This window comes from Ovis aries, chromosome 10 (assembly GCF_016772045.2).
Source record: "Ovis aries strain OAR_USU_Benz2616 breed Rambouillet chromosome 10, ARS-UI_Ramb_v3.0, whole genome shotgun sequence".
NCBI classification, from domain to species: domain Eukaryota; kingdom Metazoa; phylum Chordata; class Mammalia; order Artiodactyla; family Bovidae; genus Ovis; species Ovis aries.
In genome coordinates this window covers 26,409,271-26,428,878 of record NC_056063.1, presented here as the reverse complement: position 1 = coordinate 26,428,878, position 19,608 = coordinate 26,409,271, and the positions used below count along the sequence as shown (strand labels likewise).

The window sequence follows — 19,608 nt, the reverse complement described above, 5'->3', positions numbered from 1 at the left end:
GGTCTGCTATTGTCTTCTGTCAACTTCTTTAAGTTTCACAATCAGATGTGGTTGAGATGCTTTTCATTATTCTGTATATGTACCTTATTTTTCCATTACATTATTCTGAATGTATTATGTTCTTTGATGAAGAGCAGATTTAGTTTTCAAGTAAACTTTTTAAGGTACTATAATAGTTTCTAATTATTTCCAGATTTTTTTTTAGGAAGTCTCCATCAGAGGTACTCCAGGAAAAATTGAGTGATGTTATCCCATAGGATTTCTTTAAGTTTTCATAAGTAAAGCTTAGCAGATGTCACTTGCATTTTTCTGTGCCTTATCTGTCAATAAAAAATGTTTTATAAATTGAGAGACTTTTATGTAAAAAAAAATGCCTCTCGGTATTTAAGTACTTTCTGACCAGAAACACTGATTAAGCAAATGTATGCTTAATAAATCATTTTTATTCTCATTAGAAACCCCAAAATATATAAGTAACATAAAGTAGAAGTCAGCCTTGCAAGTCTCTTTAAGATCTGTGTATGAAGTTACTAGCATGAAATATTTTGTGGTCTTGTTTGCCTTTATTCTTTTTTAAATACATCATATACTTAAAGAAAAAAGAATTCTAGTGACTTCACTGATGTGATCAAGGCCATAACCCATGACTTCTAAACATAGCACTTACAAAAGGAACCACAACTAAAGAACTGTCTTCCTGTTTTTAAATGATTTAGCCTTTGAACTTTTAGTTTTTTTAATTTTTTCTCCAGTTTGATACAGTTTAATCAGATGGTACAGAGGAAAAGACATACTTTCCTTCTTCTAAGTATAATAAACCTAAGACTGAGGTGCAGAGACGTAGATAAGATGAATATAGAGGCCTACAAAAGAATATTTCTTCATAAGTACTCAATATTTAAAGATTTTTTTGGTGTTTAAAATAAGATGATAAATTTAAGAAAAATATACATGAACTACATTTTTTCAAGCATCTTTGAAAATATGAAATCTTACTAATTATCATGGTGAAATTATGTCACATTGAATTGTTTAGTTACAACTTTTTCTATTTTAGCTTTGTAATCTTTATTAAACATCTGTTGATATATTTTTCTATTTCTTAAAATCTAGTGTTCTCCATGAAACTTGCCTGTTAGTCTAGCTGAATTTGAAATGAAGGAAGAATAAAATGTAATGGCTTGATATTTTAAATTGAATATCATCAAGTGATAACTATATCACTGGTACAGAAAATTGATCCTGTGAACTATAAAAATAAGATTTTCATGAATGACTTTAATAAGATGGACTAAAGATGCACCTCTTGAAGTTAATAGACTTTCTGCACAACCTAAGCAGGCAAGGAGATTCAGTCTAAATAAAGGTCTGAAGAGAAATGAAATGAACCTGTATGTGCTCAGACCAGTGACTAGCCTCATTTTGGAGTCTATCAGAAATTAAGTAGGAGACATGTGATTATTTGGGTTTATTTGTAATACAGGCAGTTACCCATTTCCATGCAGTACATCTCAAAAGAGTAGTTTCTCATATAAAAGATTATAGTATGTTAATAGCCTAGAGTTGAGATTGATAAGAAACATCTCACTTGTAAATAGTTTCAGTAGTCCGTGTTGTTTCCTGTTACCATTTCTGCCTGTGTTTTTTAAAGGAATAAAGCCACTGTTTTATTCCTGAATATCTAAGAAATTCCTACCTTTTTCTCTGGACCATGCCTAACCTAACCCCAGCTTTTATCTGTGGTATAATGTCATCTCAAAGTTAAAGGAGCAAATCAGGCATTTAAAGATTTTTGAAATTAATATGGTTGTATCATCTTTATTGCCAGAAACTTTTAATATACCCTAAGTATAAATAAAAGTTAAGCAGGAAATTGAAAATGTAACATATATAGAGCATTCTCAATATGGGTCATAATAATCACTTTCAGTTATTAGAAAATAGGAAATGGCAGCCCACTCTAGTGTTCTTGCCTGGAGAATCCCAGGGATGGGGGAGCCTCGTGGGCTGCCGTCTATGGGGTCGCACAGAGTCAGACACGACTGAAGTTATTTAGCAGCAGCAGCAGCAGCAGCAGGGAGAAAATTATACAGTGAAATGTATACATTCTAAAGAAAAAAGCTTTTAGTAAGTATTACTACTAAAGTATTACTAAGTATTTGTAATCAGAAAATGTGTTTTTAATGTGTCTTGGGGAGAATGCTACTGAAAAATCACAGCAATAATTGTCTTACCCAATTATTTACACCATCTTCTATGAAAATTTAATCAAAGATTAAAGAGCATGGAATTCAAATTACTTTTGATCACTTCCATGAGGTCTTAATGGACATGATTTTGAGCAAACTCCAGGAGATAGTTAAGGACAGGGAAGCCTGGTGTGCTACAGTCCATGGGGTCGCAAAGAATCAGGCAGGATTTAGGGACTGAACCGCAACAGCAGTAGCATGGGGTCTTTTATTGTTGATTTCTTTTATTTCAACTCTAGAGAAATTGGCAGGTGTATTTTGAATTGATCACTTTTCTGTTATAAAATATTTTTAAGCTACCTTAATAGTGTATGACACTTGTACATGATACAGCACTTCAATCCTTGATAATGATTAGTTCATATCCAACCTGAATTATAAACACAGAAGGAAAATGATGGCTAAACTTCAGTGCTGGGCTCATCTGTGTGAAAATGGTACTAATATAAGAGAAACAACAGTTATTTTCTTAACGTATGAATTCTCATCAATTTTTGCCAAAATTGGGACAAAAAGAAATTGGTAAGCCTTGGCCTCCTGCAGGATAGTCTTTTAAGAGTGCTACAGTGTCTGTGACACAGAAGGAATGTAGTATATTCTGAGGTACACAGATTTCCCTGGATACTGATAGACAACTTACCAGAACTAAAACTCCTTTCCACACTTGGCTACAGTGTCCACCCCTTTCCTGTCTTACCTGTTGGGTTTGTTTGTTTTCTTCTAATTTTTATTTTTCTAGATTTACATTATATAAATTCTTCAGGGGCATTACAACAATTTGAAAAATAGTGAAAACAGCGGTATATATTTCATTGTCCTTCCATTTTGTATATTCTCTTGCTCTTTGGTGGATTTTTTCCGTTCAATCCTCTGTACTTCAACATACTTTATTTTATAATAAGTTATATAAAATACTTTATAGTAGGTAATTTTATTTGTCCTATTTTTCTTCACTTGTACATTTCTTCATGATCATTTTTTTCTGTGGTTTTGTTGTTGTTTAAATAATTATAGACTCGTAGGAAGTTGCAAAAATAGTACACAGAATCCAGTGTACCCTTTCCCCAGCCTTCTCCAATAGCACCATCTTATATAAATATAATACAGTGTCAATAGAAGGAAATCAATATTGGTATAATACTTTTAACTAGATTACAGACATTTTTCAGCTTTCACTATCCTTTCCATGCATTCATTGTGTGTGTGCTATTTCATTCCTATCAGTGCTATTTTATTCCTTATATTGATGTAACCACTACCACTATCAAAATATAAAATTCAGAATTATTGCTATTACTTCATATCTTCCCAGCTATTTCAAACTCTCTTCTTTCATGAAACTTTTCAGGTTTATTGTTATATGGTTTTAATCAATCCATCCTTCCCTTTTACATTTGAAATACATATATCTAGACAGGAAATATAGGTCCCTGTTTACATGTTTTAATTAGATGTTCTTATAGGTGAAAAAGGCATGATATTCTTTATTTATTACATTGGAGTTTTCTTTAGAGTAAGCATCATGCCAACCATTCTTCATTACTGGAAGCATTTCATTCAGCCAGTGGAGAAAATAAGTTTTGTATAGTTTCATCAGTATATTTATTTCACATTAATTGAGATCTCTTTGAATTGTAGAATTTTTTAAAACTATGCAAAAAGAAAGGCTAAACTTATGGATGACAAACCCTTAGAGTCTTTCAAGGTTGCATTATGAATGTTATTAATTTTAATTATGCTATACATTTACACCATAAAAAAGCATTTTATTTTTATGTTGCCAGTGATGTTTTTTGTTTCGCTCCTCACCATGCCATCCACACCTTGCAGTGTCCAGCACTTAGTATAGATATTTATTAATTACTTACAGAGTTTATTCTTTGAATATTGTGAATAATGCTGCTATTAACATAGACCTACAAGTTATCTGAGTCTCTGTTGTCACTTCTTTTAGGCTTATACCTTTAGGTATCAGATGTATAATTGAGTAGAATTGTTGAGTCATTTGGTAATTCTGGGTTTAGTTTTTTGAGGAACTGCAAATTTTCCACAAAGTCTGTATCATTTTATATTTCTATGAGGAATAAACCAGGGTTCCAATTTTCTGCATGTCCTCTCCAACACTTATTATTTTCTCTCTCTCTCCCTCTTTATTTTAGGTTTGTTTATTTGTTGTTTTTTAAATTATAGCCCTTCCTGATGAATATGAAGTAGTATCTCATTGTGATTTTTATTTATGTTTTCTTGATAACTAGTGTTGTTGACATCTTTTCATATGCATATTCAAATCCTTTCTCATTTTTAATTGTCTGTTGTTGAGTTGAAAGTGTTATTCTGGACATTAAATCCTTATCAAGTATATGATTTGCAAAGATGTTCTTGGATTCTGTAGGTTATTTATTTCCATTCTCTTGATAGTGTCCTTTGATGCACAAAAGTTTCTAATTTAATGATGTCCAGTTTATCAACTTTTGTTATTGTTACCTATGCTTTTGATATTATGTTTTTGAACCTATGGCCAAGTTCACACTCATGGAGATTTCCCGCTTTATTCTCTTCTAATAGTTTTGTTATTTTAGGGCCTCAGTTTAGATCTTTGATTCATTTTGAGTTATTTTTTATATCCAGTATGTATAGGGATCCAAATTTATCCTTTTGCAAATGATTATCCATTTTTCTAGCACCATTTGCTAAAGAGACTATCCTTTCCCCATCAACAGATCTTGGTACTCTTGTTGAAAATCAGTTGAGCATAGATGCCCATGATGATTTTTAATGAAAAAATAGTCCCTGAAAATTAAGCACAATTTAAAAATAAGTATTAGAGGTTTGAATAAAATTTCCTATTACCTCATATCATTTAATATATATCCTTTCAAATTATATTTCTACACATAATACAAAATTGTTACTGGTATAAGCAAAAATTGCTGTTGTAACAGCAATAGCTTACAAATTACTTTTCCCAGTTGATAATCTAGAGTAGTGCTGTCCAATCAAAATATGATGTGAGCCACATATGACTTTAAATTTTCTAAAACTATATTTTAAAAAGTGAAAAAGAGTAGATGAGATTAATTTTAATAGTATATTTCATATAACCTAAATATACTTTCAGCATACATGTAATCAATATAAAAGTATTTAAAATGAGATATTTTACATTCCTTCTTTCCTTAGCCTTTCAAATCAGGCATATGTTTAATACTTAGAATGTTTATCAGGTCACACTAACCACATTGCAGGTGCTTATAATAGCTGCATGTGATGTAGATTCTGTATTGGTCAGTACAGCTCTTTCTTCATATATGGACATCTGTGCTTCACTTTTTAAAATGTTAATGTAGTCTAAAAATAGAGCTAGGTATCCCAGAAGTCCAGAATATTGTAGGTCTTCAAGCAAAGATCAGATAATTGTGTCAAAGATTCTTGCTCTGGGTAAAAAGGATAGACAATACATCAGTTTCTGTGCAACACTAAAATTCTAATGGCTTATCCACCTATAATTGCATTGTTATTCATAAATAAATATAAAATATTCTACTGTAACTGTACATAACTCTGCTTCATGGTAATAAAGCACAAACAGGGATTTAACATTTCAGGTTTAATACTAGAACTTCCTTCTGTTTTTAAATGGTAGCATAGATAATGGCTATGGGGTATTTAGTGGTATAATTTGTATATAATTAAGTTATATATGTATATAAATAAATGGGGTAATTTATTATTTTGCCAAGGTGTGAATTGAGATAGTGTGCGCTCTATGGGAGTGAATAAGCCAAGCAGACAAAGAAGCATCAACAGCTCAATCCTGAATGGTTGCTTCCCTATTTGTTGTTGAAAATAAGGAAATTTTCACAATGGTTTCTTGCTTCTATATAAGTATAGAAGGTAGCCACAAAGTACATCTTGAGAAACATTGAATGTCTATTTTATCTTTGGTTTATCTGTGAACATATTTGACAAGCTAAACCTGCATCATAGTTTAATAATACCCAGCACTTTTATGATAGTCCCATATAGTCTAGAGCTCTTAATTCTAAAGGTATAATTTCTCTTAACTCATATTTTAATTTATCTTACGTTTTCCCTTTTTTCTGGCCAACTATCTCAAGTTATCAAGTTTGCAGGATCACTCTGCTGATACACCTATTCTTAGCTCTAGAAAAACATAACATTCAAATATGATCATCGAGTGGCCTGAAAAGCATTACATAGTTTAAGATAAAATAGTATATCAGCCAAGACTTCACTCTTAAGTGTTCTGTTAAATGTAAATTATCTTTTTTATCATAAATCATTGATATTAGAGAAAGACATTCCTTGTTGTTTCATTGACTATAGACCAGTAGGATTTTGTTTTATTGGTTTTAAGTTTTAAAAGTTCTTTTTCTTCAAAACTACATTCTAAAACCCTATTCTATCTTTTACTCTTTTCCTACCTATGTAAATCTTAAAATATGAAACATTTTCTTATTTAATAAAGTTGGCATTTCCTTTATTTCTTCTGATCATTTCTGGTAGCAGGTAGTAAAGAAGGAGTATCCTCTCAAGTTTAGCTGAATAGAAATTTGCTTGTATGTTGTATATGTTCATAGATATAGAAAATGCTGTTTAAAAATATATATTGTAAACCAAACTAGATTATTTTTCATTATGAATACAAACATAAGTATGTATATATATATATTCATAAGATTATTTATTATTAAAAGTTGTATTAATTTTACTACACAATTCAGCAATCTACTGAGGTCCTCCATAACCTCATTATCTTTGTACAATACACCAACTGTTCTTTTAGTGATCAACTAGATATATTTCCATGTTGCCTAATGATTTTTCTATTATTGACCTTCATATCAATAATCTCTTTGTACTAATCATTGATTATTCATTTCTTACTTTCAGGTTTTCCTACAATGCTTTCTGTAAACTGTTCATAAAAATAAGCAATGAAAAATTTTTTAACAATCTATACTTTGAGTACTTACTTATTTTTCCATTAATTATTTTGCATACATTGAAAACATTACTCATCTCTGTTTTTCTCTCTGCATAGTATTTTTTTTTACTTCAGTCCTTGTACTTAACAACTTTTCTTATTGAACAGAATTTATCAGCCTACCAGTTATAATGAACATTTGTTATAAAGTTGTTTTGAGGAACATACCTATTTCTTTTATTGGCAACTAATGATAAATAGGCATTAAAGATCTAGGAAGTAAAAACTGATTCTAGAGTTCCAAAAGACAAGATCTCAGTTTAACCTCCCATTTTTACCTTGAAATATTTCCCTCATTTTCAAATAATTTGAAATGAATTAAGTCTCTAAGGACATTAACTTGGTTAACTTAATTATATACAAAACAGAAGGCAATGGAAAATGTGCACTGAATTGATACAGAGGATAAAACACTGGGAGGGGAAGAATTATGTGCAGGGTCCAATATTTCTACTGTGTTATCTAACACAGCCATAAAGTGATTGTGAAGAGAACATGGGGATTTCATTGTCATCCTTCTGGAACCTATTTGTCTTCAAAGTGTTTAGTTTCAAAGGATCCTTAACTTGATATCCAAATCTCTGAAAAAGTCCTTCATCTTGAGGAAATGTTATGCGTCCATGGAGAAGAGTTAAAAAATTGTGACAAACCTGTCTATACTTGACAGCTCTCAACACGCGTTCAAACCCAGTTTAGTATGTTTCCCCCACGAGGATAAAAATTTGATGCCTACGTTTAATTTGCACCTTTTCTTATGGCTGCTCGTTTTCTTCAGTAGTGGAGCAAGTGAGTTGAGTGTATGTTTTCTCAAATGGCAGAAGACTTTGGAATGATTTGTGGCTAAGATTTTTGAGTATACTTTTTTCTGTCATTGCCAAGAAATCGACTTTGTTGAGATGACAGTGAATTATTATTATTATCCTTTTGTATACATTTTCATGTATTCATTTATTTTGTTTTGGGACAGTCATTAAAGTGTCCTTTCCTTGCCCAGCTATATCCTGTTTCTTAACTCTCAGGGTACTTTATATGTTGTGTACTTTGCTTGTCACAAAGCTTTTGATATCTCCTCTTTCAGTATTTTACTTAATTTTTATTTTTTAATTTTGGCTGTGCAAGGTGGCCTGTGGGATCTTTGTTCCCTGACCAGGGATCAAACCCCCTTAACCTATATTGAAAGCATGGAATATTAACCATGGGACCACCAGGGAGGTCCTCCCTAATAATTCTTTTGAAACGTGTAGAATCCGTTACACGGTAATGCATTTAAGAAATATGCTTTAAAATGCAGGAACAAATGTGTATCAGTGTAAAGGAATAGAATCACTGCATAACCTCATTCATTACTCATTTTTTTACATGTTCATTATAAGGTAACACTTTCAGTCTTACACAAATACCATATTATGGGAATGAAGTACTGTCTGAGAGCTAAAAAGGGCTATAGTAATAAGGGATGTAGACACTTCAATAGTTATGATGTAATTATGATGCAATAATATACTACTTTACAAATAAGTAGAAGGAATTTAAATAATTGAACAATTTGAAAGGAAATATACACATCACTTTATAATAACTAAATCACTCCATGTTGGTGAGTTAGGAACTTTGAGGTTTGTGTGTATGTAGTCTTGTTGAGAGGGAAGAATGACTTTAGTCAGTAGTTCTCAGCACTGAATTCACATCACAGTCACTTGGGAAGCTTTAAAATATAATAACAGTGATGCCTGGGCATATCTTCAGAGACTATTCTGATATGACTGGTGATTTTTAGCGACAGTCCTGTTGATATTTTGTTTGTTTGTTTGTTCAGTCAGAATTGAGAACTCATAGATTTGTGATACCATAGATTTTAGAGAAATAAATTCAACAACAGAAATACATTGAGTATGTATAGTATGGCAGTCACTTGCTACTTACTATATATGCATAGTTGGATAAAATAAGATCTTTCTTTTTATAAATGAGTTTATGATTTAGAAGGGATACATGTGTGTGAGATATCACTACAAATTATAGATAATTATATTTCAGAGGGGATGTTCCATGAGTTATAAAAGTAATATTAAATGTTGAGAAAATGATGATGTAGGCTTGATCCATTTCTCATTTCCAAAGTTTTAAAATTATTATTTCTCTACACACTTTGATATTTGCTTTGCCAACATAAATTATTGTTATAGTATTGCGCTTTTTCATAGGAGTAAAATCTAAAGACTCATTTACAGGATAGAGAATATGCTGTTTGTTACACTTTTCCTATGGGTTACTTTTTACTTCACATTTCATTTTTTTTTTCTTTTCACTTATACATTCTTGTTTACCACCAAATACTGTATACCATATTTTGCCAACAATTCAAGGAGTTTAGAGTTTTCAACTAAAGATGCCCTCGAAATTGATTACTTATTGTGGCTCAGCTGGTAAAGAATCCACCTGCAATGCAGGAGACCCAGGTTTGATCCCTGGGTCAGAAAGATCCACCCTCTGAAGAAGGGAAAGGCTACCCACTCCAGTATTCTGGCCTGGAGAATTCCATGGACTGTACAGTTCATGGGCTTGCAAAGAATCAGACACGACTAAGCAACTTTCACTTCACTACTAGCACAACTGTCACTTCAGAAGTCATTAAACAAGCTTAAAACCTGCATTCAAGGGACTTCCCTGGTGGTCCAGTGGCTAAGACTCCACGCTCCCAATGCAGAAGGCCTGGGTTGATCTCTGGTCAGGGAACTAGATCCCACATGCTGGAACTAAATATCTCACATGCTGTAACTAAAGACCTGTATGCTGCAACGAAGATCGAAGATCCTCCGTGCCGCAGCTAAGATCCAATACAGCCAAATAAATTTACAAACAGACAGATAAACCATATTCAATCTTGACATTTTCTGAGAGAATATACTTTGTGAGGAATATTTTGTTTTTCCTTTTTCTCTCTCTCATTTACTGTTTTTTAAAGTGAAGAAATATCCACATTCCCTTATGAGGTATATTTAAAATTCACTGTAACAATAGAGATTAAAATAAATGTCTCATGCAAAATTCCAGAAAACAATTATTTTAAACTCTTAAAAACTTACATTTAAAATATCTAGTTTTATTGTTACTTTTACGTCTTGTTACTTCTCTAAGCCTACTATTGAAGCAGCACCCCGAGGTGCAGTGGATAAAGGGGTGATACAAGCTATAACCTATGCCATCCACCATAACATGAGCATTCTATGCTCTTATGTTTTCAAATCTGTATTTACTATATTTTCTTATATTACTTACAATTTTAAATTATATGGCTTTGTTTTTTCCTCTCAGACATCAGATAAATGAATATGTATGTCCTGGACTTAGTATGTCTCCTGTCTGGGACTTTGATCTCATACTGCAATTTGAAAAACAAAAAAACTCACTTTCTTAAGGAAAGACAACTGGTAACATTTTTTTAGCCTTATAAATATTAATTAATGTAGTTAAAAGAAATTGACTTAATAAATCGAAATTATCCAAATTGATTATTTTAGTTGATGCGAAATTTTGAAAATCTTCACACGAGGTGAATTCTGCTTTGGTCCTTACTTAAGACAAGGCCTGGAAAAGTACTCTTGTACCCCAAGCTATATAACCTTAAAGTGTAACCAGTAGGCTTCTGTGGAAGAAAAGAAAATATTCATGTTTGGCGAGCAAATAACTACTAGAACTAGAAAAAAGATACTGGGAAATGTATGTTTATAATGTTTTATACATAGTAATGTTAATTTTATATGTAAGATCTTTTTTCTGTGTTTCCCATCCAACATCACTAAACTTCAGAATTAAACTCTTGTTGCCTTAATGCTGTATATAGTCATTGTGCAGTTTGAATCTTCTATTTTTTCTGTTTCTGTGGTTACCACAGATGAATAAAATATGGTTCTTCCTGCAATGATTCAGTATCTAAAATTTAATTATATAATATGCATATAAACATACAAAAGTGAAGCTGCAGAGACATATGGAAACTACCATTATGTTATCAAGTTTTAAACTGTGTGTTAGAAAATTGGCATTTTAGCTTTTGTCATCTTAAAATCCTATGTCACAGAAGTGTTTGATATGCAATGGCACCCCACTCCAGCACTCTTGCCTGGAAAATCCCACGGACAGAGGAGCCTGGTGGGCTGCAGTCCATGGGATTGCGAAGAGTCAGACACGACTGAGCGACTTCACTTTTCACTTTCATGCATTGGAGAAGGAAATGGCAACCTACTTCAGTGTTCTTGCCTGGAGAATCCCAGGGACAGGGGAGCCTGGTGGGCTGCCGTCTATGGGGTCACACAGAGTCAGACACGACTGAAGTGACTTAGCAGCAACAGCAGCATGTCTGAGAAAGGATGACCAGGACAGTTAGAGGTGGCAAAAGAGCAAGACAGACTAAACCCATAATTTTTGTTGTTGTTGTTGGGCTCAGAGCACATAAAATAGTTTCCCTTCCTATGGATGGGAAAAAATGGAGAGAAATAGAGATCCTTTCTTTTTGTGTTCTCTCTTAGAACCAGCTATGTAACTGGAGCCAGCTCCAGAGATAGAGGTAGTTCCATCATTAGCTGTCAACTCCATCAGCAGCTACACAGCTATAGCAAATACTAGAACCAGTCCCAGCAGCACCTCTGAGCTAGAACCAGTGCCTGCACTAGCACTGGGATAAAGGTAGGTCCATCTGTAGATCTAGAGCCAGCTAGCTTACCAGCTCCTTTTTATTGCCAGCTCTGGCTTCAGCTCTAGAGTTGACATCAGCTCTAGATCCATAGTTGTCTAGAGTCATTTCTCTCAGCAATTCTCACACCAGGCCTGGCACCAGTGCCAGAATTAGAATCAGTCCCAGAACTGGAGCCAGTTCACAGCCAGTTCTAGCACTGCTGTCTGAGCTAGAGTTAGTTTGGCACCAAATCCAGAGACAGAACTAGAGTCAACAGCACACCTAGTGCCAATCTCAGCACTGTACCCAGCACCAGCACCAGAGATGGAGTCTCTCCACAGCTAGAGCCAGCTCAGGCACCAGCTCCTGGGCCCATTCTTCAGCCTGAGCTGGCACCAGCTCTCAGGCCATCCTCTGGCTCTGATGCGACTCCACCACCAGAGCTTCCCTTTCCCTCCTCTGGAGTGGCGTCTTTTTTCTTTTTGTAGTTTCACTTTTGTGTTTCATGTATTTTGTGGTTTGCTGTATTTTAATTTTTTAGTTTATATACAATAATATTTTTAACTTATTAAAAAATGCTGTTAGTAATTAAAGGGTCTTGTATTTTTCTATTTTCCTGACCCAATGTATGTACATGGATGTTTTCTAATATTTTGCAGCTGTCCTTAAATTTTGCTAGATCTTTTCTTGTCCTTTTCAACTGCTCTTTTTCTAATCTGAAAGATGTGAATGGTTCCCAAGAATCATCCTAGGTCTTCCTGTTTATTCTTCTTTGGAGACTTTCACTTAATGCTGTGCCTCAACTCAAAATATATGAGGATAGCAATAAGTCATTTTGTTAAAATGTAGAGAAAAGTGTTTCCTATAATTGTTTTCAACAAAAATTATTTGGAAGGTTTAATAAGTTCAATACAGTGCAACAAAGATCTTTTCATTTTGATAAAGGTTATGGCAGCTAAAATACAATGTGCTCAGTCACGTCTGACTCTTTGCAACCCCATGGGCTGTAACCCACCAGGCTCCTCTGTCCATAGGATTTTCCAGGCAAGAATACTGGAGTGGGTTGCCATTTCCTTCTTCAGGGTATCTTCCTGACTTGAATTGAACCTGAGTTTCCTGCATTGACAGGTGGTTTCTTTACCACTAGTGTTACCTGGGAAGCGTTTAAACACAATGGCTTTGCTGAAAATAGGGTCATTTAGGCTTTTATTAGGTCATTCCTGTCCCCAGACTATCACCTCCCTGTTTCCAAGTTGTTGATTCTGTCTCCTGGGGAAATATAGATTTGTTCATGATTTGTTTTATTTCTTCACAGATCTACTTAGAACAGAGAATATTTACAAAGTAATTACCTACTTTGGGGGACCACATTTATTCCCAGCATGTGTTCACAGCTTTAAAAGGGAACAAGATCAGGAACAGAGTGAAGGAGTGACATGGAGACTGTGTTTCCAAAAGCCGTATTCATGGCCAACACTTAATTAGTATAAAATCATGGAGGAAAACTCTATAGATGGGTCGCATGACTGATCAATAAGGATTTTTAATAAAAATTTATTAGACAAATATTTATTTGTATCATTGAAAGAGGTGTAATCTTTAATATAAAAAGCTAAATTTTCCAGCTGTATTAAAAAGACCAAGAAATTTGAAGTCCCTGGAATAAATTAATAAGCAAAAAGCTCTTTAAAACATATTCTAAATATTCCATAGAAAAAGTGTAAAATAAGCAACATTTTACAGTCACAGTGAGGATCTGTTCTTGTGACCTCACTTTCTGTCTCAGTCTGTATCACTGGGAATTCAAAAGCACCTTTTAACTAAGCAATAAAGGATTGCTTTTAAAATTTTCATTTCTCAGAAAATAGCATTTGTTAACAATCTTTTAGAAAGATTTAGAAATATCACGTGGAGGTTATTAGCATCAACATGATCCTTAAACCAGATGTTAACTTTCATTTACGTGCTCATTTTTCTTACACGTGGTCTGCTCTCTCCTTTTAGGAATGGCAAAATTCTATTCAGAAGAATGCAGGACTTGCATTTATTGAGCTCATCAATGAAGGAAGGTAATTAATTGTACAGTATTTAGACAACTAGTCAGTGTACATTTTATTCCACTGGGTGACTGCTCTTTCCTGCCATCTGTTCCAAAAATATGTAGCAAAATATATCTTAGTTGAATGATTTATCACACAGGTACTTATACCTTAAAGGAACAAAGTTTAAAATGTTTAGCAATTTTCATTTGGGAGAGGGGAAGCAGGTATGAAATAAAGGGACAAAGTCTATAAGATTTTTGTGAGTTCTGAGCCATGTCTTACCAGATAGTAAAGTTGTTTTACACAGATCAAGTGAACCCAGTCTGCAGTCCCATCTGCTGCTCCATCTGTTTTCAAAGCCACGTTCAGTGTTTACTCCCTCAGCCCGTCTCAGTTCATGTGAAGTAGTTTCATTCGACCGTGTCATGCTCTCTGCTATCCCAGTAAAAATGTGAGAGAAGTTAAATGTAGGAACCTCAATGGTCTGGCTAGGAACATGTTTATTCCATTGTAAAATGATGTTATGGTAAGATTTATGTTTGAGCTCATTATTGCATTTATCACTTTTATGATAAACTGTCGTTCATTATGATTTTTCCTATACTTTATTGGCAATAAATACAGTAAGACAGATGTAACAGACAACATTCTGACATGTACAGCTTCTGTTAGCCAAAGACTTGCATCCCTTACAACTTGAGTTTCATCTATGACAGAGTGCATTCTTTGGAAAATAATGCCTGAAGATTAGGCACAGTCTGTGTCTTATTTGAAACCATATTTAATTACATTAATAAGGAAATAATTTTACTGTATATAAAACTTATCTTTATCAAAAGAGGTGTCATGAAAGAATATTTTATAGGGTAGTCTTTGAAACCTATTGTATATGCTATAACTATTTTGAAAAAAGTTAAATACAACTTAGTATTTTTTTATCAATGTTTTATATTCTGAGAAATAGCCTCTGTTTTTACAATAATTCATCTTACTGTGCATTTCTCACTTAGATATTTTATGATTGAATTATTTTTAGTCATAATATTACAACTCTAAATATTAAAATGAAATTTGCCCTACTGCCAAGCAAAAGATACAAGAGAATATTAGTTTTCTTTTATAGCATAATCATTTTAAACATAGTAATATACTCTACTTCTTATAAAACTTTATTGTGAAAATAATTGATAATAATTATTATCCATGTTCAGGCAGTGAAAAATTATTTGTTCAGGCAGTTCATTGTCATATGAGTTATAAAATCTCTCATTTCACATAATGCTAGTTTTGCTAACTCATTTCAGCTGTGAAGTAAAAAACAAAAATTATGCTGTTATCAGTAATTCTGAAGAGTTAATGAATTGAACCTCTAGTTTGTAGAATTAAGATTATAGTTATTTCTTGGAAAAGAAGAAGAGTGAAAATTTTGCTAATAGAGATTTTTAGCTTTTGAAACTTTTTTGTTATTCATTGGTAGTGTTTGGCATTTATTTTGATTTAGGGAAGGAGTTGGAATTATAGAAAGTAGTTATAATTTTTTTTTATTTAATCCAGGAAAACCTCTAAATGCTCATCATAATATTCTTTGCGCCATTTTAAATTTGTTTTTCCATTTTTATACCAATAGTTTCTCTAGTAAAAATGATTTTGGAACAAATAGTGAAATATAGCTAGCTATAAATATATAATCACATCTCATATATATATTAACATAGCAAATGTCTATTTAGCATCAACTATATGTGGCTCAGATGGTAAAGCATCTGCCTACAATGTGGGAGACCTGCGTTCAATCCCTGGGTCAGGAAGATCTCCTGGAGAAGGAAATAGCAACCCAGTTCAGTATTCTTCCCTGGAAAATCCCATGGACAGAGGAGCCTGGTAGGCTACAGTCCACGGGATCACGGAGTCGGACCCGACTGAGTGACTTCACTTTCATATACTAAACACGATTATGGGCACTGGGAATAGATAAGTGAATGAGTCAAACATGTTTCTAAATTTTGGAGGAAAGACAGACTAGCACATACAGTAACACAAGGGTGCTGTGATAGGGTCACATGTTAATAGGTACTAATCTGAGAAGAAGGCAGAGCACTTAACCTAGTCTGGAGGAGTGCATTCTCCAGTTGGTGGTGGTTATGATAGGATTTTCAGAAAGTGCACCTAAGCAAAGCCAAGACCATGAAACAAAAATAATGTTTCCAACAAATGATGCTGGAACAACTGGACATCCAAAAATAAATGCAGACACAGACTTTATACTCTTCACAAAACTTAGCTCAGTGTGGATCACAGACTTAAATGTAAAATGAAAAATTATGAAACTCCTAGAAGACACAAAGGAGAAAATCTAGATAACATGTTTGGTGATAAGTTTTTAGCTCTAAAACTAAAGGCATAATCCATGAAGGAAGGAACTGATGAGCTGGACTTCATTAAAATGAAGAACTTCTGCTCTGCAAAAGACAGTATCAAGAGAATGAGAATACAGCCACAGACTGAGAGAAAATACTTACAAAAGATGCATCTAATAAAAGGCTGTTATCTAAAGTATACAAAGACCTCTTAAGACTCAGCAATAAGAAAACTAGTTAGAAAATGAGCCAAAGACCTTAACAATTTCCTAAACAAAAGATGTACAGATGGAAAATAAGAATAGGGACAGATGTTCCACATCATAGGTCATCAGAAAAATGGAAATTAAAACAACAGTAAGATACTACTACACACCTAGAAGAGCCAAAACCCAGAACCCTGGCGACCCCAAGTGCTGCTCAGGCTGTGGAGTGACAGGAACTCTAATTCTTCACTGGTGGAAATGCAGAATGGTACAACCACTTTGGAAGACAGGTTGGTATTTTTAATAAAATTAAACTTAGTCTTCCCATACAATACAGTAGCCATACTCCTTGGTACTACCCAAAGGAATTAGAAACTTACATTCACACAAAAACCTGCATGTGGATGTTTATAATAATTTTATTCACAATTTCTAAAACTTGTAAATAGCCAAGATGTACTTTAGTAGGTGAATAGATAAATAACTACCCATTCATTTATCTGATGTATCAAGACAATGGAGTATTTATTAATAAGTGCTAAACAGAAATGAGCTATCAAGCCATGAAAAGACATAAAGGAACTTTAATTGCATATTTCAGGATGAAAGAATCCAATATATGAAAAAGCTACTGTATAATTCTAACTATATGACATTATGAGAAAGGCAAAACTATGGACACAGTGAAAAGATCCATGGTTGCCAGGGCTTAAAGGGAAGCAGAGATGAATAGGCAAAGCACAGAGGATTTTTAGGGCATGAATCTACCCTGTATGATACTGTAATACTGGATACATATCATTTTGCATTTTTCCATACCTTTATAATATGCAACACAAAGCGTGAATCGTCACGTAAACTGTAGACTTTCGGTGATAATGCAGTCTATGAATGTAGGTTCATAATTTGTAACAAATGTAACCACTCTGATGGGAATTAGTGATAATGAGGGAGAGTACAATAAGTTGGGGAGGACATCTGGAATATCTCTATAACTTCTGTTCAAGTTTGCTGTGAACCTTAAACTGTTCTTAAAATTAGTCTATAAAAGGAGTGAAAGTAGGAGGCCCAGTTGCCAAAAAAGAATGGCAACTCACTCCAGTATTCTTGGCTAGAGAATCCCGTGGACAGAGGAGCCTGGCAGGGTCCATAGGGTCGCAAAAAGTCAGACACGACTGAGCGCTCATTGGTTGATATACTACAGTAAACAGAGCACCATGTTATTTGAGAACTGAGAAGTGATTAGGACATGGCTAGATGAAAGAAAAAAAAAAAAGTAGGAATAAAATTCTGGACTGAGGGAATAGTATAGTGCAAAAGCCTATTGGTGAGAGCCAGCAAGACGTGTTGCTGGAGAGCTCTTCTCAGTCACGCAAACAGCTGTTTCAGCACATATTGTGTGCCAGCCATAGAGAGGCCAGGGTCAACCCTTTATGGCAAGAGTCCTACCACAAAGGGGTTTGTAAGTAGTACTAAGGGTGCGGGAGTGTAAAGGATGGAAGAAGTTTGGCATAATCTGCAGAGTGACAAATCGATTTCTGGGGCTGGAGACTGGAAGTGAGATAGCTGTCTGAAATTTCAGAATCTCGTTGAAGAGAATAGTGTCATAAACCAACTAAGAGTGGCTATGAGAATGGAGGAAGTGGGCAAATTTGAAGTAGCTGGTGGCTCAGGTGGTAGAGAATCCACTTACAGTGGGGGAGACCTGGTTTTAATCCCTGGATTGGGAAGATCCCCTGGAGGAGGGCCTAGCAACCCACTCCAGTATTCTTGCCTGGAGAATCCATCTCATGGACAGAGAAGCCTGGTGGGCTACAGTCCATGGGGTCACAAAGGGTTGGACAGACTGAGCGACTCAACACACAACAGAACACTTAGAAATTAAATCTATAGAACTGCTGATAGATTGAATGGTAGAGAGGACAGAAGGAATCATGAGTACTTTGCCTTCTTGTTTAAGAGCTGGATAATTTACAATAAGTGTAGTTTACTTAGAATGATACAGAAGGAGAGACATAGGTTGAGTAAGAGATGTTTTTATTTTTGGTTACACTGAGTTCATAGGGCTTCCCAGGTGGCATTAATAGTAAAAATCAATAAATAAGTAAATAAATCCGTTGGGGCTTCCCTTGTAGCTAAGTGGATAAAGAATCTGCCTGCAATGCAGGAGGACTGGGTTCGATCCCTGGGTTGGTAAGATCCTCTGGAGAAGGAAATGGCAACCCACTCCAGTATTCTTGCCTGGAGAATCCCATGGACAGAGGAGCCTGGCAGTCTGCAGTCCATGGTGTCATGGAGTTGGACACGACTTAGCATCTAAACCACCAACCACTGCCAATGCAGGACAAAGCTTTGATCCCTGGGTCAGGAAGATCTCCTGGAGTAAGAAATGTCAACCCACTCCAGTATTCTTGCCTGGAATGAGGAGAGGAGCCAGAAGGCTACAGTCCATGAGGCCGCAGAGTCAGACACGACTGAACATGCAGTCACATGCTCTGAATTCGTAGCACCTGTGAAAGTTCCAAGTAGAAATGTTAGATTGATGTCTTAGATTTTGGGTGTCAGGCTTCAAAGAGACAGCTCTTGTTGTTTAGTCACTTGAGTTGTGTCTGCCTCTTTTCTGACCCCATGGACTATAGCCCACCAGGCTCTCTTTCCATGGATTTCCCAGGCAAGAACACTGGAGTGGGTTGACATTTCATCCTCCAAGGGATCTTCCTGACCCAGGGATCGAACCCATGTTGCCTGCGCTGGAGGTGAGTTCTTTGCCACTGAGGCACTTTGGAAGCCCAAAGAGACAGTTCATGTAGAGATTTAGATTCAGGAGTTCTCAGCTTGCATGTGGTCAGTGGGGGATAAGGATGCAAATGTGGTGCTCAGGGAGAGTGTGTGGAGTGGAAAACCTGGGGCCAGGCTCTTCCTGCTGTTTCTGCTGGGAGTCTTCCTTCCCCACATCTTCACATGATTGATTCCTCCCATCACTGAGAATCCGCTTAAATGTCACACTCTCAGAGAGGCTCCTCTGACCATCTTATTGAGTTATTGATTCAGTAGCATTGTCTCAAAATACT

General features: G+C 34.8%; 1 protein-coding gene across 8 annotated transcripts in view; it reads left to right on the top strand.

Moving 5' to 3' along the window:
* Positions 1 to 19,608, top strand: part of NBEA (neurobeachin) — a 666,092-nt gene that overhangs the window by 299,437 nt on the left and 347,047 nt on the right. For all 8 annotated transcript variants that reach the window (XM_060394443.1, XM_060394442.1, XM_060394441.1 and 5 more), the window contains one exon: positions 13,937 to 14,001. In XM_060394443.1, the coding sequence (XP_060250426.1) occupies positions 13,937 to 14,001 (65 nt within the window). The remainder of the gene's footprint in view (positions 1 to 13,936; positions 14,002 to 19,608) is intronic.